The sequence below is a fragment of the Thecamonas trahens genome (assembly GCF_000142905.1).
Source record: "Thecamonas trahens ATCC 50062 unplaced genomic scaffold supercont1.19, whole genome shotgun sequence".
NCBI lineage: Eukaryota > Apusomonadida > Apusomonadidae > Thecamonas > Thecamonas trahens.
Window position 1 is genome coordinate 270503 of NW_013657661.1, and position 23043 is coordinate 293545.

At 64.8% G+C, this 23043-nt stretch overlaps 9 protein-coding genes across 9 annotated transcripts; 5 read left to right on the top strand and 4 right to left on the bottom strand.

Annotated features, from left to right (window-relative positions):
• Positions 1–135: 135 nt before the first annotated feature.
• Positions 136–1152, top strand: AMSG_04899 (COMM domain-containing protein 10). Its single transcript, XM_013903112.1, has 2 exons — positions 136–263; positions 508–1152. Exons 1-2 carry the CDS (start codon positions 220–222, stop codon positions 1079–1081), a joined length of 618 nt encoding a protein of 205 aa, XP_013758566.1. The 5' UTR covers positions 136–219; the 3' UTR covers positions 1082–1152.
• A 26-nt stretch (positions 1153–1178) lies between these two features.
• On the bottom strand, positions 1179–2077 carry AMSG_04900 (uncharacterized protein; the record flags this gene model as incomplete). Its single annotated transcript, XM_013903113.1, has 2 exons — positions 1930–2077; positions 1179–1432 (listed from the first exon to the last, which is right to left on the bottom strand). Exons 1-2 carry the CDS (start codon positions 2048–2050, stop codon positions 1179–1181), a joined length of 375 nt encoding a protein of 124 aa, XP_013758567.1. The 5' UTR covers positions 2051–2077.
• A 539-nt stretch (positions 2078–2616) lies between these two features.
• AMSG_04901 (uncharacterized protein) lies at positions 2617–7850 on the top strand (the record flags this gene model as incomplete). Its single annotated transcript, XM_013903114.1, has 2 exons — positions 2617–2647; positions 2676–7850. 2 exons carry the CDS (start codon positions 2617–2619, stop codon positions 7799–7801), a joined length of 5157 nt encoding a protein of 1718 aa, XP_013758568.1. The 3' UTR covers positions 7802–7850.
• A 38-nt stretch (positions 7851–7888) lies between these two features.
• On the top strand, positions 7889–10429 carry AMSG_04902 (transmembrane protein 16K; the record flags this gene model as incomplete). Its single annotated transcript, XM_013903115.1, has 1 exon — positions 7889–10429. One exon carries the CDS (start codon positions 7889–7891, stop codon positions 10115–10117), a length of 2229 nt encoding a protein of 742 aa, XP_013758569.1. The 3' UTR covers positions 10118–10429.
• AMSG_04903 (uncharacterized protein) lies at positions 9786–12894 on the bottom strand. The gene has a single exon (XM_013903116.1). The coding sequence runs from the start codon at positions 12850–12852 to the stop codon at positions 10147–10149; it is 2706 nt and encodes a 901-aa protein (XP_013758570.1). The 5' UTR covers positions 12853–12894; the 3' UTR covers positions 9786–10146.
• Positions 12895–13327: 433 nt separating this feature from the next.
• On the top strand, positions 13328–13778 carry AMSG_04904 (uncharacterized protein). Its single transcript, XM_013903117.1, has 2 exons — positions 13328–13490; positions 13620–13778. Exons 1-2 carry the CDS (start codon positions 13355–13357, stop codon positions 13754–13756), a joined length of 273 nt encoding a protein of 90 aa, XP_013758571.1. The 5' UTR covers positions 13328–13354; the 3' UTR covers positions 13757–13778.
• A 45-nt stretch (positions 13779–13823) lies between these two features.
• On the bottom strand, positions 13824–17202 carry AMSG_04905 (inositol polyphosphate 4-phosphatase type II alpha short isoform; the record flags this gene model as incomplete). Its single annotated transcript, XM_013903118.1, has 1 exon — positions 13824–17202. One exon carries the CDS (start codon positions 17200–17202, stop codon positions 13852–13854), a length of 3351 nt encoding a protein of 1116 aa, XP_013758572.1. The 3' UTR covers positions 13824–13851.
• Positions 17203–18018: 816 nt separating this feature from the next.
• On the top strand, positions 18019–20505 carry AMSG_04906 (uncharacterized protein; the record flags this gene model as incomplete). The annotated part of the gene is made up of 1 exon (XM_013903119.1): positions 18019–20505. The coding sequence occupies one exon, from the start codon at positions 18019–18021 to the stop codon at positions 20311–20313; it is 2295 nt and encodes a 764-aa protein (XP_013758573.1). The 3' UTR covers positions 20314–20505.
• AMSG_04907 (AMP deaminase) lies at positions 20341–22865 on the bottom strand (the record flags this gene model as incomplete). The annotated part of the gene is made up of 2 exons (XM_013903120.1): positions 20341–20529; positions 20586–22865. 2 exons carry the CDS (start codon positions 22863–22865, stop codon positions 20341–20343), a joined length of 2469 nt encoding a protein of 822 aa, XP_013758574.1.
• Positions 22866–23043: the final 178 nt, after the last annotated feature.

Genomic DNA, 23043 nt, shown 5'->3' on the forward strand with positions numbered 1-23043 from the left:
CCTACTACGTACCGACTCACCACCCCCCCTCTCCCCCCCCTCCCGTATGATGATCCTTACACTGTCGTGTCCCTTCCCATCGCCATGACTACATCCCTCCTTCCCCCCCCCTCCCCCCTTCCCCTCCCCGCCACCTGTGCTCGACACCCCCACCCCTCCCTCTCCCTGGCCCATACCCACCACCACCCGTCTGTCTCAAAGGCACTGGCACTGGCACAGATGGCGGCCACCGAAGAGCCTCCGGTCTTTGAGCTCACTGCACGGTAGGTACAGCCACTAGCCATTGAGCCGTAGCCATACAGGGTATGGTGGTGGCGAAGTGACGAGTCATGCGCCGGCCACTTGGCCACCACACCCACCACCACCACCACCACCACCACCACCACCCGCCACCACCCGCCACCTACCACCCACCCCTACTCACACGCACACACTCTCCCCTCCCCCCCCCCCCCTACCTCACTCCTCCCTCCCCTTCCTCGCCCCCCCCCCCTTGTGCACGGGCAGGTTCAACAATGCCGTCCGCCTGATCAACGCCGTGGACGGCAAGCGGTTTCCGCTCATGCTCACTCGCATCGTGCAGAACCTGCACAGGGTCTCCGAGGCCCCGTTCTCGCCGCAGGAAATGACTCAGCTGGCAGGCGTGCTGGGCATGCCCGAGGCCGACATCACCGCCATCCTCGACGCCGCCACATACATGTTTGAAAAGGCAGCCTACCACACTCTGTCCATCAAGAAGCTCGGCACCGCCCTTGAGGCCGCCGCCATGGACGCAGACAAGATCGTCTCGGTCCAAAAGGTGTGGCAGGACAACGGGCGGACGCTGCTGGAGAACCTCAAGAGTTCGACCGTCACGCCGCGCGTTCTCGAGTCCATCAAGTCGCGGACCCACCTCGAGGTGGGCCAGGACTCGCTCCGCGGGGTGAAGGAGCTGCGCGCCATCCTGCAGCTCGGCCTCGAAGCCCCGCCTGGTGGCTCGGCCGAGCCCGAGGATGTCATTGTCGAGATGTCCAAAGACCAGCTCCGCGACTTCTTCCTCCAGTGTGAGACCATCCAGGGCCAGCTTGACGCCCTCGCCTGAGCGCGCTCGCCCTCGCTCTCGCCCTCTCGCCCTCCCTCCTGTGCAGGTGCTAAACATCACAGCATGCTTTATTGTGCGCAGACAGCCTACCCGCTCCTCACAGCTTGCGGCAGCACTTCTTGTACTTCTTGCCCGATCCGCAAGGGCACTTGTCGTTCGGCTTGACCTTGGGCCCCTTGGCCACTGTCGCCGTCGTCGTCGACACCTTCTTCAGCGGCTGGAACTGCTTGCCGGTGGGATCGACAAACGGATCAAACGCGTGGTCCTCTGCCAGCCGCGACAGTGGGTTCTTCGGGTTGTTGTGCGGCAGCGTCCCGCTGAGGAACGTCGCGTGGCAGGCCTCGCAGAGGTCTGTCTCCGCGACCATCGAGAGCCATCCCATGCGTCGACGACATGCATCGCGAGCAAAGAGCGGTTGATGGGAGCCAGCGAGCGAGCAGGAGAGAGAGAGAGACATTACATTACGGTGAGCGAGATTCTGATGGCGCCGGCCCCCCCCCTTTTCCTCCTCATCACCGTCACCATCACCTCCACCATCACCTCCACCAACCCCCAACCCCACCTCCAGCTGATCCCAACCGAGCCACCTCCCTGTCCAGGCTCATGCCCCGCCAAGGCGAGCTTCAGACACATGGACCACCTCTACCACCCACCGGTCCCCTACACTCTCGACCGAGACCACTGCACCGTCTCCTCTGCCAACTCCTTGCCTCAGCCGCCATCCCCAGCCCCCCCCCCCTTCCTCTCCCCCGGCCACCACTTCCCTCGGTCTCGTACGGCTCATCCCTCCCTCACCTCCTCCCTCACTCCCCCCCAACCCCCCAACCCCTCACACACATCGCCCGTACCATGGTTGGCGCACTTGCTGCACTTGTACCGGAGACCAAACATGGGCTCGACACCGCAGCCATCGCAGGTAATGCCCGGATGGGTGCCCATCATGTTAGCCAGCGACTGAGTAGCAGCCATTGTGAGAGAGAGAGAGAGAGAGAGAGGTAGCAACTAGCGGAGGGACAGTTCCCCCTACCACTACGATCACCATCACCACCACCATCACCACACCACCATCACCATCACCACCACCATCACCACCACCATCACCACCACCACTACCACCACCATCACCACCACCATCACCACCACCATCACCATCACCACCACCATCACCACCACATCACCATCACCACCACATCACCATCACCACCATCACCACCACCATCACCACCACCATCACCATCACCACCACCATCACCACCACATCACCATCACCATCACCATCACCATCACCACCACCACCATCACCATCACCACCATCACCACCACTATCACCACCACCACCACCACCACCACCACAATCACAATCACCTTCCGCCCCTCCCCCCGCCCCCGCCCCCCCCTGCCCCCCCTTCCTCGGCTCCTCCCAAACCGGCAGTCTCAACCTCTCCCCTCCCCCGCCCCCACCCCACACGCACACACACTCCACCCCACTCACCCCACCCGCCCGCCATGCCCTCCCGGCCCCTACACACGACAGCATGCCTGTCACTGCTGCTGCTGGCGGCGCTGGTAGCCTTGCCTGTCCAGGCTAGGGTAGGCGCCCAGTTCAAGGAGGCCTACACGGCGGTGCCTGGCTCCTGCACCAGCGACACCCACTGCGGCCTGTACTCGTTCTGCAACGACGACGGCATCTGCGAGAGCTCACTGACACAGGGCCGCATTCTCGGCGGCATCATGCCCACGGCTACCGTCGTCGTTGTCGCCATCTTTGGCGCTTGCGCCGCCGCCATCGCCTGCGGCTGCAGCTCGTACTGGGCCTCGCCAGGCGCCCGATGCGCTTCGCCCGGCGAGGCCGGCATCGAGCGCGCAGTCCTCTCTGCCCAGGCTGCCACCATCTGCTGCATTGTCACCGCTCTGGCCCTCGGCCTCACCCTCGGGCTCTGGTCGGCCGACGTAACTCCGTCTGCGCCAGGCGCAGGCCGCAACTGCACCTCGCTACAGGCTCTGGCCTGCGAGCCCTACTTTTGCGATCTCCGTGTCGAGCAGTGCTTCACCGCATGCTCCACCCAAGCGCACTGCTCGCTTGGCGCAGAGTGCAAGGCCGGCGTCTGCGTCTCCACCCGCACCAATCTACCGTCCAACTCGGAGGGGCAGTCCCAGCCCAAGAACCCGGCCGGCCGCGTCGCCGCCATCGCCATCTTCTCCGCCCTCGGCTGGTTCTGCCTCTGCTCGGTCAGCGCCTTGTTTTGGAACATCAACGCCAACAAGTCCGACTACGATTGGTACTTTTGGTCCAAGTGCTGCGCCACAACAGGATGCATCGCCATTGCTCTTGGTCTTGGCCTAGGCCTCGGCCTCCCACGCGCCACCATCGTACCTATCATGCCGGCCATCAACTCTACCACATGCGCTGGCGACCGCGCCTGTGCCCCGTACCTATGCAACGAGGACATCGGCGCGTGCTACGATGCCTGCGCCACCTCGGACGACTGCTTCACCTCGTTCTCGTGCTCGGCCGGCAAGTGTGTCCCCGGCTTTGCCGGCGTCGAAGTCCGCTCCGTCTCGGTCGGCGGCACTGTCGCCATCGTTGCCGCCATCGCCGTCTTTATCTGCTGCTGCTTCTCGTGCTTCTTTTACAAGTGCGACCCGTGCAGCGTGTACAACCAAGAGGAGCGCATGGTCGGCGGCCTCTTCTGCGCTCTCCTCTTCACCATTGTTGTTGTCGTCGTTGCCGGCCCGCTTATTGGCCTTGCCAAGCACGACGTCGAGTTTGCTCATCCCGCGCCACTCAATGGCACCGCTCACTGCGCGCAGGCCGACGCTCTCGCCTGTGCGCCCTACTACTGCGACCTCACCTCGTCCAAGTGCCGTGCCTCGTGTGCTGCCGACGACGAGTGCATCACCGGCGCAAAGTGTTCCAAGTCAGGTGAGTGCGTGTACGACGGCCCGTCGCGAGAGTCCATGCTAGACTCGAAGCGCCGTACTCTTCCGGCGTGGGCCACCACCATCATCGCCCTCGTCAGTCCGCTCCCGCTTGTAGTCCTACTCCTCGGCGTCTTTATTCTCTTCACCGTCTTTAGGAACACCCGGTACGTCGTCGATCACGAGTACGACCTGGCTCCAGCCTCGTGTAATGGCGCCATTCTCTGCTGTGTCATCATTGCCCTCACTGTCGGCCTCGCCCTCGGCCTCACCCAGGTCGCCGGCAGTCCGTCGCCGCACGCCGGAACCGTCACCCCGCATCTTGCCCCGGCCTTTCCTACATGGTTTGTCGTCACTGTCACCATGGCGGCCGCATGCGGCTCGTGCGGGCTTGTCCTTGTCATCGCGCGCTGCACCCTGTCGCTTCCGTGGCGAGCCGGCGTCATGTCCCTCGTAGAGTCCGACTCCCACACCGCTAAGGCCTTCTCCGCCTTTTGCTACCTTGTCATTACTTTTGCCGTTGTCATGACTGCTGTCGGCGTCGGGATGGGGACCCAGACCAAGCTCGTTGTTCCCGCCGCGCCTGGTGCTGTCAACGGCACGTCGTGCGTGACAGCCACCGACCCGCGGTGCTTCCCCTTCCGCTGCGACGTCTATGCCGGGACATGCTACGACTCGTGCACCACGTCTGAAGAGTGCATCGATGGCCAGCAGTGCCGCGCGGGCCAGTGCGCCACACCACCGTACAGCGGTCTCCTGCGCCCGCGCAGACTCAGCGCCGTCGTCGTCGCCGGCGCGGTTCTCCTCGCCTTCTCGCTATGCTTTATCTGCATCTCGTCGACCGCCGGCTGGCGGCCGCGCGCCCGACTCTGGCTCTCGGGCTTCCAGCGGTACCGGGTCCCGCTCATCAGCGTCACCTCGTGCTGCTGCGCCGTATTCGTGGGCGTCGTCGTCGCCATGCTGCTCCTCATGTGGAGCCGGGTCGACGATGTCGCACCGGTGGCCGCCACCGGTGCCGGCGCGCGGACCTGTCACCACATCGCTGACCTCGCGTGCGCGCCGTACCTGTGCGACTCGATCACTTCGAGCTGCTACAATGTCTGCTCGTCTGACCGGCACTGTCAGGACTACTACGAGTGCGACAAAGCGGCCGGAAAGTGTGTGTATGCCTCGCGAGACTGGGCCCGCTTTATCGGCAACATCCTCATTGCCGTCCTAGCCACCGGCCTGGTCCTTGGCATGGCCTCGTTCCGACTCGATCACTTGTACACCGCCCGCAAGATGAAGGCTGCGCTTCGCCGCCGCGAAGAGTTCCTCCGCCGGCTGCAAGAGTTCAAGGCCCAGCAAGCCGCCATCGAACCGGTTGTTCTTGACGTCGACACTCCAGTCGGTGAGGATGGCCCGGACCCGACGCTGCCCACACCTGCCGGGGCAAGCGCCGGGGAAGGCGCCGCCTTTGACTTTGAAGGTGCCGAGCCCGTCGACATGGATGCACTGGCGGCTGCCGGTACAGCCGCGCCTGCGCCGCACACCTCGGATGTTTGCGGCATCTGCTACTTTGCCCCGTCAACTGTCCGCTTTGTCCGCAAAAACTGCACCCATGGCTTCTGCAACGAGTGCGCGGCGTCGTCGCTGCAGATGATCATCGACACTGACCAGTTCCCGGCCCGCTGCCCAGGCTGCCTCGCCGAAGACATGGGCCTGGCGCCGGACGATCCCATGTTCCAAGCCTCGCTCATCGAGTCAGGTATCATCGAGCGGCTCGCCCGCCGTATGGTCATCGCCATCGACTTTGCCCGTCGCTTCATCTCGCTCCAGCTGATGAAGGCGTTTGCCTCGGACGACATCGTCATGTGCCCGGCGTGCTCGCTCCTCAACATCAAGCCCGACTGGGAAGCGGTGACCAAGTCGGCTCCGAATCGGTACGTGGTCACCTGCCCTAACTGCACCTCGGAGTTTTGCGCCGAGTGCCTTGGATTCTCGTTTGAGCACGACGGCTACACCTGCGAAGAGTACGCCCGCGCCATGGAGCGCGGTGACGACCGCCAGACCCAGGCTTTTATTGCGTCGACGTCCAAGCCGTGCCCATCGTGCGGTGTGCCGACGTCGCGGTGGCGCGGCCACGCCTGCCACCACATCACGCCTGGAACCGGGTGCGTCAACTGTGGCCATCACTACTGCATCGTGTGCCTCCAGCCGCATCCATGCGGCGGCTCAGACCACGGCCTCTTCTGCGACGACCGCTGCGACTGCCTCCCGTGTCCCGACTGCAGACCCGGCTCGCCATGTGCCCACTGCTACGGCGACGAGTCGTGCCCGTCGTGCCATCCGCCCCGCACCGCCGACGCGATGCGGAATCATGGCTTCACGCCCAACGACATAATCGGCGGCTTTGGCCTGCAGGACATGGGTAACGTACCGCTGCAGCCCATTCCACGCCCGCCGTCGCCGCCGCCGATGCCGCACGAGCCGGGCCATGCCCTCGACGATCTGCTCGGCGACCTCGGCCTTGACTACGTCCCTCCCGGCTTCTGGGACCCCGTCATTCCGCTCGCGCCATCATCGCCGGGCGATGTCGCCGGGCCGTCGGGCGCCGCTGGGCCGTCGGCGCCGCTGCCGCTGGCCGCACAGCGCGATACGCTCCTGCCGCCGCGCCGCCTTGTTATTCCCGAGGCCGGCGCTGGCATGACGCTCCACGACCACATCCGCCTCATATCCGAGAACGGGCCGGATCGGCTGCCGCCTGCACCGCCACCGCTCCCGCCACCGGACTGGCGCCGCTCGTGGCGCAACGCAACCTCGCACATCACCGCCCGCTCGCCCGAAGTAGTTCCGGTCCCAGCCGCAACCAGACTCGCCCCGCGCCGGCTTTCGGACGCTGACGTGCACTCTACATCGCGCAGCGCAAGCTCCGCTTCCGACGACGGCATCCAGCTCGAGCCTGTTCGGCCGCGGCCGTCGCGGCTCCAGCTCCCGACCCGAGGCCCGGCCACCGACGGCCATACGCCCGAGTCGGCCAACGATCGCGCATCGCCGCTCTACCTCCGCCGCGGGCTCAACCGGCTCGAGCTCACCCCCGAGGCCGTGACCAGCGCCTCATCAGCAGGCGTCGACGACAACGCAGCCAACGTCTTTGACTTTTCCGCCTTTCCACGCACTGCTCGCGAGAATCTGGCACCGGTCACCTCGCGCTGGCTCTCGCCGCTCTCCGCCAGCCGGGCCCACCCGGCAACCGCATCACGGCGGCCACTCTCCAGCGAGTTCTTCCGCTTTGACGCGCCGCAGTCGGGCGGCGGCCGCGCCCTGCACTCCGCTGACGGGTCGACCCTTCCGCCTGTAGTGCGAACGCCGGCCTCGGCCCAGCGCCCGCGCATCGCCCAGTTTATGGCCATCACCGGTGTTGCTACCGAGCGCATCGCACGTAACTACCTCTCGCTCTTCAACTTTGACCTCGCCAGCGCCGTCCACTACCACAACGATGTCGAGGCCACGCTGCAAGCTCGCAACTACAAGTCGACCGCGAGCAGCGAGTCTGCGTCTGAGGCTGCGCCACCGCCGCCACCGCCTCCTGTGCCTGCCCCTGAGGCTGCGCATCTCTCGCCGGCAAGTCCCCGCGATGACATTATCCACCATCACCCACTTCCAGACTCTGAAGGCTCGGACGAGAGCGAGCTGACATCGTCGGCGACTGAAACATCATCGACGGCCTCGACCTCGTCGTCTGCTAGCTGTGACGGTCGCGCTGCGCCAACCACCTCCAGTCATGTCACCGTCTCGTCGTCTTCTGCTGATCTGGTGTGAGATCCAGCCTCGCAGCCGTAAATCCCTCCTGCCGCCGGCAGCTGTCACCTGCCTGCCACTGCCACCGTCACTCCCACACTCCACTCCATGAACTCGTCCGAGTCTGGGTCGGAGGCTCACTGGTGGGAGAGCGACTCCGAGTCGGGCTCGGCTGAGGAGCATGTGCCTCGGCCCGAGTCTGCCCTCCAGCTCTGCCTTACCCTCCATGCCCACGGCCTGGCCTTTCGAGTCCGCGAAGCCCTCAAGAGCCGGGCGGAGCGTGGTGGGAGTGGCAGGAGTGGCAGCAAGGATGTCGGCCGAAGCGCGCGTGCGAGGATGGCGGCCGTGGGCGAGGCGACGGCCCAGGTGCTACGTGGGCTGGGCCTGGAGGCCAAAGTCGAGGTGGAGGATGGTGAAGCCGAGTGTGAAGCCCGCGGGCGCGCCGACGCGCTGATGCGCGCGCGTCAGGGTGTGGCCTACGTCTTGGTCGGCCCATCGTCACGCAAGGCGCTGGAGGATGCTTTTGCCGCTGCACAAGTGGGCGCCGCCGAGGCTGTCCGCATCTTAACGCTCTGCGGCTCGGCCCGGGTCCAGCAGATGGTGCTGGCGGTGGTACGATCGGCGCGGACGTCAGCAGCGCTGGCAGAGACCATGAGCAACGCGATTAGAGCCGGCGATGGGGAGGCAGACGCCACCGATGCCACCCTCAACGAGCTGGTCGACCTGCCGCTAATCGGTGCTCTCGAGAGCACCGGCCTCCTCGCCGACGTCTGCGCCCTCCATGACAAGGCATCCCAGGCTGAGCTCTTCGACGCACTGGCGTCATTCAAGCTCACGCTCAGCCTAGGCGCACTCCCGCTTGACGCCATCAACAACTACTTTGGCTCTGAGATTGCTTTCTACTTTGCTTGGCTCCACATGTACACGGTGTATCTGGTTGCACCTGCGCTCTTGGGCTTGCTTGTCTTTGTCCATCAGTGGCTCGCCGACGCCTCGTTTGTGTGGCCGCTCATCCCCTACGGTATCTGCCTCTCGCTCTGGTCGTCGGTCTTTCTACAGATGTGGCGGCGGCGGCAGTCGGCCATGGCCTACAAGTGGCTCGATGGCGAACTGGAGCTGCCGGCCACCCGGTGGGAGCACCGACCAGGCTTTGAGGGCGAGTGGATTCGCCACGAGCCGAGTGGCCTCTACGTCCTGCAGTATCCGACGTACATCCGGTATGCCAAGTATGCGGCGTCGGCGGTGGTCCTATTCCTGTTTGTGGCTGTGGTGGCCGGCTCGATCTGGGGTGTGCAAGAGCTGACGCGGACGCTCGAGGCCGAGTACCCGGCGTGCTACGATTGGGGCCACATCAAGGCCTCGCTCCTCGGCAACGAGTCGCCACCGCACGTGACCGCCGAAGCATTGTGGTGGTGCCAGGTCATCCGCATCGTGCCTGGCCTTGTCTCTGCCGTCGCCATCCAAGTCCTCTCGCGGGTATACACGGTCGTGGCCCGGCGCATCAACGCGTGGGAGAACTACAAGTCGGAAACCTCGGCCCGCAACCACCTCCTCGCCAAGCTCTTTGTGTTTCAATTTGTCAACCACTTTGCTGCACTCTTCTACCTGGCCTTCTATCTGCGGGACTGGGACAAGCTCCGCCAGCGGTTGCTGGTAGTCCTTGTCTTCAACCAAGTGCTGGACAACTTCAAGGAGACGCTCGCTCCGGCGGTCATCACGCTCCTTCGGGCATCCGTTCCGCTGGCGGCGGCTCCGGTTGCCCGCGACTCGCCTCACGCCGAGCTCATCGACCAGACCAACCGTCCTCGGTATGATGACACCATCTCAGACTTTCTGGAGATGCTCATTCAAACGGCGTATGTCACGTTCTTTGGCGCAGCCTTTCCGCTCGCCGCCGTCCTCGCTCTCGCCAACAACCTGGCGGAGATCCGAGTTGACGCACACAAGCTCTGCTCGCCGGGTGGGTACGCACGACCGTTTGCCCGTGCTGCGGCTGGCATTGGCGTCTGGTTGTACCTGCTTGACTTTATTTCGATTGTCGGTGTTCTCGTCAACACGGCCCTGCTAGTCATGACAACCAACTCGATCGACGAGTGGTGCGCGCGGTACGGATGGCCCGAAATGCTTGGCGTCTCGGCCGCGGTGCTCAAGATTGGTGGCGTCTTTGTGGCGGAGCATGCCATCCTCGGCATCAAGCTCGCGCTGCACCTTCTCATTCCTCCTGTTCCAGGCACCGTCAAGTGGTCACGGATCATCGCCGCCACGCCCAAGGCGTACCTGCACGAAAAGTCGGGCCCGTACGCCCGATCAATGGTCCGCAAGGCCAAGATCGCGTGAGCTGCAGTCTGGCTACCGCATCACTCGTCTCACGAAAGATGCAGCGTGCCGCCAATGTCGGCGTCAACCTTGCCGAGGCGGCTCCGCTCTTCGTCGATGACCGAATCAAAAAGATTGGTGGTGTTGTCGGCGCGGCGGACGATATCGGTGGCGGCGATGGAATGGCCGAGGGCGACTCGCTCGGCATCGTTATAGAGCTCGAGATCAAAGAGCAGGTTCTGGGTCGCCTGCGTCGTGCCGCGTCGGATGCGAATGGACCGCACCTCGACCGGCGCCATCGAGCCGGTCGTCGGATTGCGAGCCCCACTCGCAGCCTCTTGGGCAGCGTCCGAGTCGTCCAACTCGGCGCCAGCGTCGCTGTCAGGCGACGAGTCGTGCTTGGCGATTGCGCCCGGGCCGTCGTCGTCCTGCGGGATGAGCTCGCCGTTGGGGCCGTGCTTAAAGGTGTGGGAGATAATGATGTCCCTGCGGGCAGCAGCGCCTTCGTCAAGGCGCTCCAAGTACGCACGGATGTCGTTCTGCAGCGCCTGTGCGATGGGCATGGAGCCCGATGAGGTGACGGCTGACTTGAAAAGCGAGGCCCTGATGGCTTGGGCACGCTTGTTTGTGCGGTCAAGCATGGCCTGTTTGCGCCGCTTGTCGGGCTCCGCAGCGATACGAGCCTCGAGCGACTGCAGCTTGGCCAGCTCACCGTTGAGCCAGGCCCGGGTCGACTTGATTCGCTCGCTGTTGAGTGACATGGCTGCCTCGGCAGTCTCCTGCTCAGCCCGGTTACGACTAGTCATGACGCGCGACGCGAGCTGGAAGAGCTCGGGGGCATCGCGGGTGACAACTCCACCCTCGTCGTCAAAGATGAGCGGTTGAGCTTTGCCGGGCACTGTTCGCGGCACCTTTTGAGTCTTGCGAGCAAACGGCGACGAGCCGTCGAGGTAGCGAGTGACTGCTGGTGAGACCTGATAAACGTCGAGGACCTCCCGCCGAATAGGCTCATTAGCGATCTGGTGCGAGTTCTCGACCTGAGCCCGCTCGTAGAATGGTATATTCCGCTGAGGGACCCGGAGCGAGGCGTCCGTCACATCGTGAACATCAGAAACAGGACCAGCTGCGCCAGCGGCGGTGTCATCATCGCTCTCGTCAGCAGAGTGGGTCGCCTGCTCGTGGGCCTTGGCAAGCGCTTCGGCACGCTTGATGTCGGGGAGGACCGCCAGCTGGCAGGCAAAGTCGTAGGTCTTGCGGGTGATGCGCATCAGCTTGTCCAGCTCCGGCGGAGGAAGAGCGCCCGGTTCGAGCGGGCCCGACGCCGAGTGTGCGAGCGACGACCGCGAGCCGGCGTGGAGCGAAGCAATCGAGGGCTGGGTGAGAAACGTCTGTCGGTGCGGCGGCGGCTGGACGGTAGGGCCAATCCCCTTGCGGGTCCGGCGCGAGAGGCCGAGCTTGGACTCTTCGAGTCGGAACATGGCCTTGGTGTTGAAGACTTTGAGCAGCGGCCGGTTGTCGCTTGACTCCAAGGCAAACGAAGCAAAGTTAGCCGATGGGAAAAGTGTCGTCTGCATGTGCTCGATAAGCGACTGCGAGACCTCAAACCCGTTGAGCAGCGAGCAGACGAGGCGGTAGACGGCGTTGCGAAACTGAGGGCCAAAGACTGCTGCTGCCTTGGGCTGCAGTGGGAACGAGGCACCAAAGAGGAGGTAGACGGTTTCTGCAAGCGCATAGCCGACGTAGAGGAGAAAGACGTTGCGGTAGACGCCAAAGAACGAGGCTTGGACAAGCTCGATGAACTTGGAGCAGATGGCATGGGTGAGAACGCGTGCCTTCTTGGTCTCCTTGGCCTCGGCCTCAGGCTGCCTGCGGCCCTCAAAGTAGATGACAAAAACGTACCAGAAGAGCCAGGCAACGAGCTCTTGAGAGGCAAAGCCAAGAAAGGTCTCGCCAAACGTGGCCGGTGAGTGCTGCTTGGGAATGCGGATAGTGGAGACGACGAGAGCAACGCCGGCCTCGACGTCCGGCTCAAACGGAGGGTTTCGGAGCGAGTAGACGGTGGTCTGAACTCTGCGGTTGGGGATCGACGCCGCGCTGTTGACCTCGGTCTGGCCAGAGACGAAAGACTGCACCTTGCGAAGCGCTGGCCGCTGCCGGCGCGACGCAATGATCTTGGACGGCGTGCGGACAAACGTGAAGTGCGGGTTGCCTGCTCTGTTTGCCTGCGAGTGGCCGAGCTTGCGAGACGACGCCTGCCTCCTCAACTTGGAACCAACACCTAACTGCGGTGGGTTTGCACCGCGGCGCGAGGGGACAGCGCCCTTGATTGGCGACGAGGCCTGGAAGGCGCGGCCGACGGTGGTAGAGCGCCAGGCAGTAGTCGAGCCGACGGCCGAGACCAGCGAGTGTGACGAGATAATCGAGTCGATGAGATCTTCTTCCGAGTCGGAGCCCGAGGCTGTGAACGATAGCGAGCACGACGACGAGCCGAGCATGCCGGACGAGCCCGAGCCAGACGACAACTCGTCGTCGTCACAGCGGCGACGGCGGGAGCGCGTGGCGGTGATCGAGTCGTCATAGTCGTTGGCAATGAGCTGTGAGGTCGAGCGGATCCACTCTAGCACGTCCGGTGCCTCCTCGGCCGCCGCCTCCATGGCGTACGACGAGTGCACCGAGGCAAAGTAGCCCGGAAGAGCGTCCAGATCGGCGAGGGGGCTCGGCCTGGTCCGGGCCGCCGTCGCACCCAACGGATCCATGGAGCCGACCGCCAGCCCACCTGCTCGTCCTCTGCGCCCGCCCCGCCGCCCACGCGGTTTGACCATACTCGAGGAGAACATGGGAGGGAGGGAGTGGGAAGGAGTGGGGAGGAGGGAGGGGGGTGAGGGTGAGGGTGAGGTGGGCGTGGGGTGGGAGGGGGAGGGGGAAGGGGAGGGGGGTGACGCCTGGCGTTCAGAGGGAGAAGCTGGTGGAGGGGATTCGGATGGGGAAGGACGAGGTGAGGGTAAGGTGGCAGCGATGGAGGGGGGGGGGGTCAGTTGGTGCTAGGTGTGTGTGCGATGGTGGGGGGGGTGGGATCGGAATCGGGGTGGTGGTGGATCGAGAAGGGAGAGGGCAGGGGGAAACAGGGGCAGGGAAGGGGGGACGGGGCCGGGGCCGGGGACGGGGACACGGGCGGGGACGGGGACAGGGACCGGGACGGGGACAGGGACAGGGACAGGGATTGGAACAAGACTTGTCTGGACGAGTAGAGAGTAGAGTATGGCGAGCAGTGGACGGCATGGGCAGTCTGAGCTCCTTGTGTCTGGCATCTTTGACCAGTGCTATGCCAAGGCCATGACCTATGGCGCGGGTGGTGGCCTGGCTGGCCTCACCTCTGCCGTCCTCTTCATCAAGAGTACGCACATGGGATGGGTGGAAGGGAGGAGAGAAGGGGGGGGGGAGGGGGGGGGGGAGGGGAGGGAGGGAGAGAGAGAAGGGGGTCATACAGCTTCTGATAGTCTCACACTCTCCGTTCTGTGGTCAGACTCGAATGCTGTCCGCATGGCGGTGGTGGGCATGGGCGTCGGCGTCGGCCTCGGCATTGCCGTCGCCCAGTGCTCCCAGGCCCTCAAGACGCCTGTCATTACAGAGAAGGTCGCCCACGGGACAGCAAACGAGTAGGAGTAAACATGATGGTTAGCTGGTGCCTTTCGTGTTGTGTCCTTTGGGGAAGGGCGCGGGGGGAGAGGGGGGCAACGAGGCGCGGCTGCCGTCCGCTACTTGCGCGGCGGCTGATAGGCGGCGGGGAGCATGCGCTTCTGGAGGGCGTTAAAGGCGTAGCCGGTCTTGCCTGTGTTGAGCTTGACGTTGTCCTTGCGGACGCCAAAGGCGCGCATGGTGTCGGCAACGTCGACAACGTCCTCGCTGACCCCGTGATGGCGGGCAAGGAGAAAGGCATGCTCGAGGGTGACCGACATGGCTGTGCGGTCTTTGGCCGACTTACAGCACGTCGCGCGCCCTCCTCCGACCGCCCGGGTCAGTGCCGACGCGATCTGCAGCAGCTCGGTGTTCTTCGAGCCGCGCGCCGTCGCGCTGAGGCTGCGCTCCAGCTCGGCGACCAGCTCGGCCACGGCCGCGCCGCGGTCGAGCCGTGCCGTGTACGCCCGCAGCGCCTCGAGCGCTTCCTCGTTGATGAGGCCCTGGAGCTCGGCAGAGCCCAGTAGGAAACGGAGGCTCGAATGGGCCTCGCCAAAGTTGGCCAGTGACTGCTGCTCGTTGATGCCCTGCGAGACCAGGAGCGGCACGACGCCAAACTCGACAAACTCGCGCCACCGGCCACCGAGCGTGTCCAGCGTTGCCTGCTTCGCCACCGCTAGCGAGAGCGAGAGCACGTATCCGCCCGCAGGCCGCCGCCCAAGCTCCACAACGTCGAACGACGCCGCAGACGCAGAGCCGACAAGCGCCACAGGGAAGAAACGCAACCGCACGTCGACCTTGGTCAGCGACCGCATGCCCACGTCCATGTCGCCGAGCATGCCCAGCTCGCGCCCGCGGGTTGAAAGCAGCGACTCGATCTGGAACAGATACCCGCATGTCGCCCATGAATTGAGCCGCGCCACGTCGCCGCGGTCGGCTGCGGTGCGCGCCTCGGTCGCTAGCGACGTTGTCAGCATTGAGAGCACATGGCAGAGCACGACCTCGACCCGGATCGAGATCTCCCACGCCACCGCATCAACCCGTGCCTGTCGTGCCTGCCGCGCCTCCTCCCGCGCTGCTGCCACGACCTCGTCATCGCCACCACTTCCGTCGTCGTCGCCTGTTGCTGAGGCGAGCCCTGCGCGCTCCAGCGCAACAAGCTCTTCGTGGAGCTGGCGGAGGCCGCCGTTCTTGAACCCATACACGTGGGCCGCCGGCGCGCCCGACGTCACGGTCACGTACTCGGTCTCGGCCTCGACTTCTAACCCGCGACCACGGACTCGCAGCCGTTGGATGTATAGATTTGTCGCCACAAATCGCGCCGCATCGTCAGCCTTGCGAGCTGATGCTTTGAACTGCGAGCCGTGGACCGACGACGCGAGGCAGACTGCGAGGCCTGTCGCAAGCACTCCAGCCAAGTAGTGGCGCAGCTTGTTGATCTTGTCCACAAGGAGCTCCTCGCCTGGCGTCGGTCTTCCGGTCTCGACCACTCCCATGTACGTTCCGGCAAATTGCGTCGTGGCTTCTGCGAGCTGGGCCATTCGCTCCTGAGTGTACATCAGCAGCAGCTTGCGTGGGACGTCAAATGTAAACGGCGACGGCGAGAGTGTCTCTGTTGCCAACACCATACTGCTCTCGCCCGCGCGCAGCGCGTATCGCCGCTCGGCCAGCGCCCGATGCCGCGCCACGGCCACGTCCTCTACGCTCACCGCCAAATGACCAGCTGGGCTTCCGGTCGCCGGGACTCGAATCGGCCGACCAACGCTGCCGCCCGGCTCGAGCTCGAGCGCAGACATGGCAAAGGACGCGCGCCCGACGCAATTTTCCGACACTTCTTGGTTATGCCGCGCGCCAGCGCTACTCTCCGCCGAAGACCCGCGCCGCTTTGAACCAAGGCGAGAGAGGAACGAACCCGAGCGCGCGCGCCCGGGAGGCCCCGCGGTCTCGGCATTGGCCGCTTCGCGGTCGCGCGAGGTGACAAGCGTCAGGTTCTTGGCTGTTGTGCTCGGCGAGCCGGCGCAGAGCTCAAAATGGACCCGCGACCGCGACCGCCGCTCGGCGCCGGCACAGAGCGGAACCGGTACCATGATGAGAAACCGGGCACTTCGTTCGGCGCCCACAATCTGCATCTCCGTGTGGCCCACGAGCTTGTACTCGGCAGTCGCAACCTCGGACGAGAGCACACGCTTCCGCAGTTCGACCGGCTCGCTGCCTTGGCCACGGCCTCGAGCAAGGAGCGCGCACGAGTCTGACCCGCTTCGTGCCCTCGCTCCGCCGCTGATCTCCAAGCCTGACTCGGTCGCTGCAGGGTTTGCCGAGCCGGAATCGGTCCCAATCTCGCGCGCTTCCGGCGCGGCGGCCATCAGACACTTGACATTGACAAACACGCCCGAGCCTACCAGTGCCTCGTCAACATCGTCAGCCGCCACTGAGACCCAGACCAGCTGCTCGTAGTCGTTTTCGCTTCCGCTTGGCTCTGACGACGTGTCCGAGTCAGAGCCCGAGTCTGAGCCCGAGTTGGGCCCCGAACTTGGACCTGAGTCGGAGGCGCTGTCGCTGCCGTCGTCCTGAGCCTCCGCGGGCTCGGCGCCAAACAGCAGTTCAGCCGCCTCCATAGTAAGAACGGCATCGAGTGCGTCCGAGGTGGCAGCCACCGATGCAGCCACCGGATCCGCGCCTCCCGGCCCCGCCTCGCGGCCGTAGCAGCGGCAGCACCCGTCTTCGGTGACGGCGATGCCAAAAAGTGACATTTGCTCGTGACAAACACAGGTACAGGTCACGCGGGTAAGGTCGAGCGAGCTGGGCCGGCTGCTGTCGCCCGCGGCAGCATCACTGTCGGTATCCGTCGGCGTCGGCGTCAGCGTCGGCGTCGGCGGCAGAGGGCGCTTGGGACGGGCGGGCGACTTTGCGGCCGCAACTGCAGCAGAAGCAGCGGCAGCAGCTGAGACCGAGCGCGAGGCTTGCGAGAGCGGAACCATCGAGGCGCGACGCTTGGAGACGGCCAGCTGGCCTAAATGATCGGCAAACTCGGCCTGGAACTTGAGCGTCTCCTGTAGCCAGCAGACTTTGCAGACGGCATCGTCCGCACCGGACTTTGCCGGATCAGCAGCGGTGGCGTCTGCTTGTTGCAGAGCGGGGGCAGGAGCAATGGGCGGCGGCGGCGCGTGGAGCGGCGAAAAGGCGACAGGTGGCGGGCGAGGGAAGCGAAGGCATGGCGCGCAAAAGCCGAGACCACAAGCGGCACAGACGCACCGCCTCCTCTTGCGCTTCTTGGCAAAGGCCACACCGCACAGTGCGCATGCGTCCTCTCCTACCAAACTCTCCTCCAGCGGGTTCCCGCCCTCGCCACTTCCAGCCGAGCCACTCGCCGTCGCCGTCGCCGCCGCGGCCGCCGTCGCCGCCGCTGACCCGTGGCGCTCTCTCCCCGACATGCGCCGCGAGATGCGTCGTAGCAGACCCGGACGTTGGGCCATGGCTTTCCCCCCTGGTGCGTGACGTGAGAACAGTGTGGGAGAAGGGGGGAGGGAGTGAGAGGAGTATGGCTACCGTGGTCGTGGTCGTGGTCGTGGTCGTGGTCGTGGTCGTGGTCGTGGTCGTGGTCGTGGTCGTGGACTCGGTGGCTGCGTGAGGAAGCGGCTGGCCGTCGCCGTCGCCGTGGTGGTCCTCGCCATGGCCAGGGAGTCAATGACAGGATTTGCTTGGCCATTGGCTGGCTGACTCTCTCGTTGCGTTGCAAGTTGGGTTGGGGAAATCGTTGCTACCGGCCTTTGCTGAGGCAGCGTACGGCTGCAGGCCGATCGGGCTTGGGGTTGATCAACTGCAGCGACTACCCTGCCTTTATGACGCCATTGAGGTGTGAGTCCCGGGCGTGGGGTGCTGCTGGCTCATCACGGCCGATCCAGCCCGATGTTACAGCTTGAGGCTGTCCTCATGGCTTGTGGTATTAGCCAATCGCGCCCTGTGGAAGCCCATCATGACTTGTGAATGCCTTTGCAACTACCAGTACTACCCAGCTACAAAGTGTGGTTGCTCTCTTGACGCTATTGTTCTGATGCTAGTCCGGAGTGCAGCCGATCGCGGCCTGTGGTCGCCAGCCCGGGCACGACAAGGCCGCCGCCATGGCACCGGCACGGCCAAGTCCAAGTCGCGCACGCGAGAGAGAGGGTCACCCCCCCCCCCCCCCCACACACACACACACACAACACACACACACACACGCATACCTCGCTCCCTCGCCTCACGCATAAATGGACCTGCCGTGCTCGCCCGAGCTGGCCGTCGGCACGGCAGCCATGGTCCTCCACGAGACGCCGGGCTACCTTGCCTGGGGCGGGGCCTTTGCCCCGGGCGTCGTCACTGTCACTGCTGTTGCCCTCCACTTTGCCCCAGACTGTGGCGGCCGCCCGCTACGCTGCCCGCTGCTGGCAGTGGCCAAGGCCTCGCTCGGATCGTGCTTGGAGCTCAGACTCCGCGGTGCTGCAGGACGCATCGTTCTCGCCTTTGACGCCCCTCAGTCCGGCCGCGCTCTCCTCGCCACCCTGGCCGGATACTGGACGGCGGCCAAGGCGGCCGGTCGTGATCTCGCATCGCAAGCGGCCATCGCCTGCGCCTACGCCCGCGTCGCTTCTCTGCCACCTGGCGCGGACAGCGGGCTTGGCGTGTTCTCGGTCGTCGACGAGTTTGACGGTCGGATGCAGGCGACCGACGCCGGCTTCCGCGCCTCGTTTGTCAACAGCGAGTACGCCCTCTCCGACTCGTATCCGAGCGTACTGTACGTGCCGGCGGGCGTTGCGGATGACATCCTGCGCGCTGCAGCGTCGTTCCGGGCCAAAGAGCGCATCCCGGTGCTCTGCTGGACGCTCCCGGGCTCGCCGGCGGCGCTGTTTCGGTCGGCCCAGCCGGCCACCGGCCTCATCGGCCACCGGTGCGACGCCGACGAGCGGCTGGTGGCGGCAATGGCGGCGCTCAACCCGGGCGCCCCGTTTGTCATCATCGACGCGCGGCCGTACGTCAATGCCGCCCTCAACTCGGCCAAGGGCTACGGGACCGAGCGCATCGGCAACTACCCCAACGTGACCCTTGAATTTATGGGCATTGGCAACATCCACGTCATGCGCGACTCGCTGCACAAGCTTGCAGCGGCAGTCAACTCGCCCAAAGCGCGCGCGCGCCCGTCAGAGTGGCTCTCCCGCGTTGCAGACTCGGGCTGGCTCGACCACGTCGCCAAGGTTCTCGCTGGTGCCAACCGAATCGCCCACATCCTCACCGCCGAGGCCGGCTCGGTCCTTGTCCACTGCTCACACGGCTGGGACCGGACGCCGCAGCTGACCAGCCTCGCGCAAGTCCTCGTCGACCCGTACTACCGCACCCTCGACGGTCTCGTCACCCTTGTCCAGAAGGAGTGGCTCAGTTTTGGCCACAAGTTTGCCGATCGCACCTCCCAGTTTGCGGACGTCCGAGTTTCATCACGTAGCTCCAAGGGCGGCGGGAGCGCGACGCCCGACCCGTCCGTGCCCGGTGTCGGCTTTGACGCGGGGTCTGGACCAGGCGCCGCCGGAAGCGACGGGCCATCGTCGTCGTCGTCAGTCTTGCGCGGCATGCGCTCGCTCGGCAAGTCTCTCTCACGCAACCTCGGCCGGCTCTCCGGCTCGTCGAACGAAGCATCGCCCGTGTCCAGGTCCAAGGGTGTGGGGCCGACCTCAGAAGAGTCGCCCATTTTTCTGCAGTTTCTGGACGCGCTCTATCAGCTGCTGCACCAGTTCCCGTGGGCCTTTGAGTACAACGAGGACGCGCTCATTGCGCTCGCCGATGCGGCGTACTCGGACTTGTTTGGTACGTTCCTGCTCAACTTTGAGGCTGAGCGGGTCCAGGCCGATCTCAACTCGTCGACGCTCTCGGTGTGGCCCTGCCTCCTCGCTGCCCGCGATCAGTTCATTAACCCGCGGTTCGACGCCTGCGACGAGGTCCTCACAGCCGCCACGACTGGCCATCACGTCTCAGTCTGGACAGGCTACTACGGTCGGTATGTCTCGTTTGGTCATCCCGCACCAGCCAGGTGCCAGTGCCTGGTACCAAAAGCCGAGCGATCGCTCTCGGTCATCCCGCCGTCGCTGCTTGACGAACTAAGTGACGATGGCGACGATCACTACCTGTCGGCCGGATCCGGCGAGGACGTGAGCGCCGGAGAGGCCGAGGGCAGCACGTCTGTGCACCCTGGCGAAGCCGCCAACCACGTCTCGGAGGATGAGGCCTCGCTCTCCTGGGACGAGTCGTGGGAGGCGGTCGAGAGCGAGCAAGACGTGGCCGAGACCGGCGACGGCAGCGAGTCTGCTCTGGCCGCGCCCGCCGTCCGATGGGTGCCAGACTCGGAGGCGTTCCAGTGCGCCCAGTGCCAGTCCAAGTTCTCGATCTCGGTGAGGCGGCACCATTGCCGACTGTGCGGCAAGGTGTTTTGCAACAAGTGCACCAAGGCGCGAATCGTGCTGTTTGACGACGGCAAGAAGCACCGCGTATGCGACACGTGCGCAAAGGCGCGACACTAGCCGCTAGCCGACCGGTGGCCCGAGGTTTTACTGCTCGAGGCTCGCCTCCGAGACCACCAGATGGCGCTCGCCGAGCAGGAGCTCCCAGCGGAAGAGAAGCCGAATGTTGGGCACGTTGGAGAGCGAGATGTCATTGCCGGACGCGCCGGCAGCCTTGTAGTTGTTGCCGAGCCAGTAGCGCTTGACCGGGTCTTCGAAACCGGACTGCAGGACCGACTGGCGAGCGATTTCCGAGAGGTCGACGGCAGAGAGCTTGAACAATGCGCCGAAACGGCATACTCCTCCAGCAGCGCTTCGCGAGAGAGATGGAACTGCAGCGGGTCGTCCGACGAGAGCGAGATAGGGAGGCCGACCGCGTAGAAGCGCGGCAGCGGCGAGCGCGAGATCTGAACAAAGAGGGCGTGGTTGGAGAGCGGCGACATGGCCATTGGAACCTGGTCCAGGTAGTACAGATACTGCATGGCCGGCGACTTGCGGAGATTGATGCCATGGTTGATGCCGTTGGCAAGAAGAAAGGCGGCGTCGAGGTGGTCAACCGAGCCAGCCTCGCCGACGTGCGGGCGGAACTTGAAAGTGTTGAGGCCGCGGAGAGCGCGGAGCTGGTTGAGCGAGGCGAGGTTGGCGTAGAGGTAGTAGAGGTACATGGAGAACGGCGGGTTCTCGGGCACCGTCCAGTCGTAGGCCGAGGGGAAGACTCCAGAGAGCGGGACGTCGGGGGTGGACTCGTCATCGACCGAGTCAAAGCCGACAATCTGCTGCAGCACGTTATGGAGCTTGATGTTGGACTCGGGGTTGAGCGAGACCTCGAAGAGCGGGCGGAAGATGTTGTCGAGCATCTCGCCAAACGAGGAGATGAGGCCAGAGGCCTTGTAGACCGCGTAGAGGCGTGGAACCTGGATGAGCCAGCGGACGTGCGGCGAGGCGATTTTGTGGTCGGAAAACCACGAGGCAAGCGAAGCCCACTCGCCGGGGTCCTTGCCGTAGATGGAGATACGGTACTCGGCAAACTGATACTTGGCCTGCTGGAAGTCCTCGAACAGCTCGTGGGTGATTTCGGCGAGGAACCGGCCCTTGATGTGGTTCGAGGTCTTGAGGAAGATGACACGGAGCTGGTTGAGGCCGATGGGCGAGTACTTGGCATTGAAGCGGTCGAAGCGGTGGAAGAGGTTGTGCGACTGGCCAGCGTGCATGTCGAGGTGGTCGACGGAGAGATCGTATGCGGTGAGTCCGACCTTGTTGAAGACGTCAGCCAGCGTCTCCTCCTTGCCGTCTTCCGAGACGGCGACAACCGTGTTGGGCTCGGACTTGAGCTTGTGCTTGATGAAACGGAGGAGGTGCTTGTGGTTCATGGACGAGGTGTGGTGGACGTGGGTGTCGACCTTGCGGACGTTGTAAAAGTCGCGGTGTGAGGTCTGCTTGGCCTCGATGAGCTCGTGGTCGGTGTTGAGGAGCTTGTGCAGCTCGTAGCGAGCCTCCAAGAGCTTGAGCCGCCGCCAGGCAAACGAGCGGACCGGCCCATCGTTGACGGTGGCTGACAGCCAGGCGAGGTCGTGCGAGAACTCGGTCTTGTCCGGCACGACGTCGCCACCAACGGCCTCGCTCGTCTCGGGATTGACGGCAAAGTACACACCCTCGCGCGACTCGAGGACGTACGCGGCGTCGAGCGGCTCGGGCATCGGCGCATTCCACGGGTCAAACGGCATGCCCGGCGACGCCGGCTTGTCGGCGTACATCTCCGGGAGCTTGTGGACATACTTGGACCGGAGCTCAAGCGCCTTGTGGAGCTGTTCGCACACGTGCCGCTCCATCTGCGACCGCTCCGAGTCAGGGTGGACGATGATGACCCGCGAGAAGGTTGACGACGCCGGGTGGTCCGACGCCCCGGCCTCGTCGTAGGTGCGGGTGAGGAGGACCGGCTGGTCCGGAACCGACGGCGAGGTGGCGATGGGGCGGTCGGGGGTGGGGCGAGCAAACGAGGCGTGGGCGGCAATGCCCGAAGCCATGGGTGTGGCACCGTCAGGTGACGGCGGCAGGATCGAGGCGACGGCCGCCGAGACCATAGGGGACATCCGCGCCGCGGCAACACTGCCGAAGGAGGTCCCGAGCTCGCCGGCAGCCGAGGGAGAGGCAAACTCGTCGTCTGCAGCAAGGGCACGGGCCACCGCGGCATGAACCGGGACAGAGCCAAAGACCTCCGAACCAAAGACCTCTGAGCCCTGCGGGGTGACGAGGGCGGTAGCCTCCGGGTCGAGGCGGACGACAGGCGACGAGAGCGGGTTGTGGCGTGAGCCACGTTGTGGCGAGCGAGGCGGACACGGCGAAGGTGAAGACGGCGAGACGCCCGAGGTGGAGGGAAAGGCTGCAGATGCAGAGGTGGCCATGATTGCAACGGGTGACGAGGCCGAGGCCGAAGCTTTCGGCTCGTCCGAGTCGGACGAGTTGGACGACGTTGGCTTCGGCACCGAGACCGACATGCCCTTCTGAGCCGAGAGCAGCGGCATGTCCAGTCCACGCGGGGTATCGCCAGCAGAGTCAGATTCGGAGGACTCCATGTTGAGTGTGGAGTCGAGTGTGGGAACTTGTCGCGTTGGAGGGGGGGGGTTGCAAAGACGGCGGAGATGGGGGAACGTGTGCTGCGTTCGGTGGGGGGGAATTGGTGGTGGAGGCAGAAAGTGTTCGGGGGGGGGAGGGGAGGGGAGGGAGGGGAGGGGAGGGGAGTCCGAGGAGTCG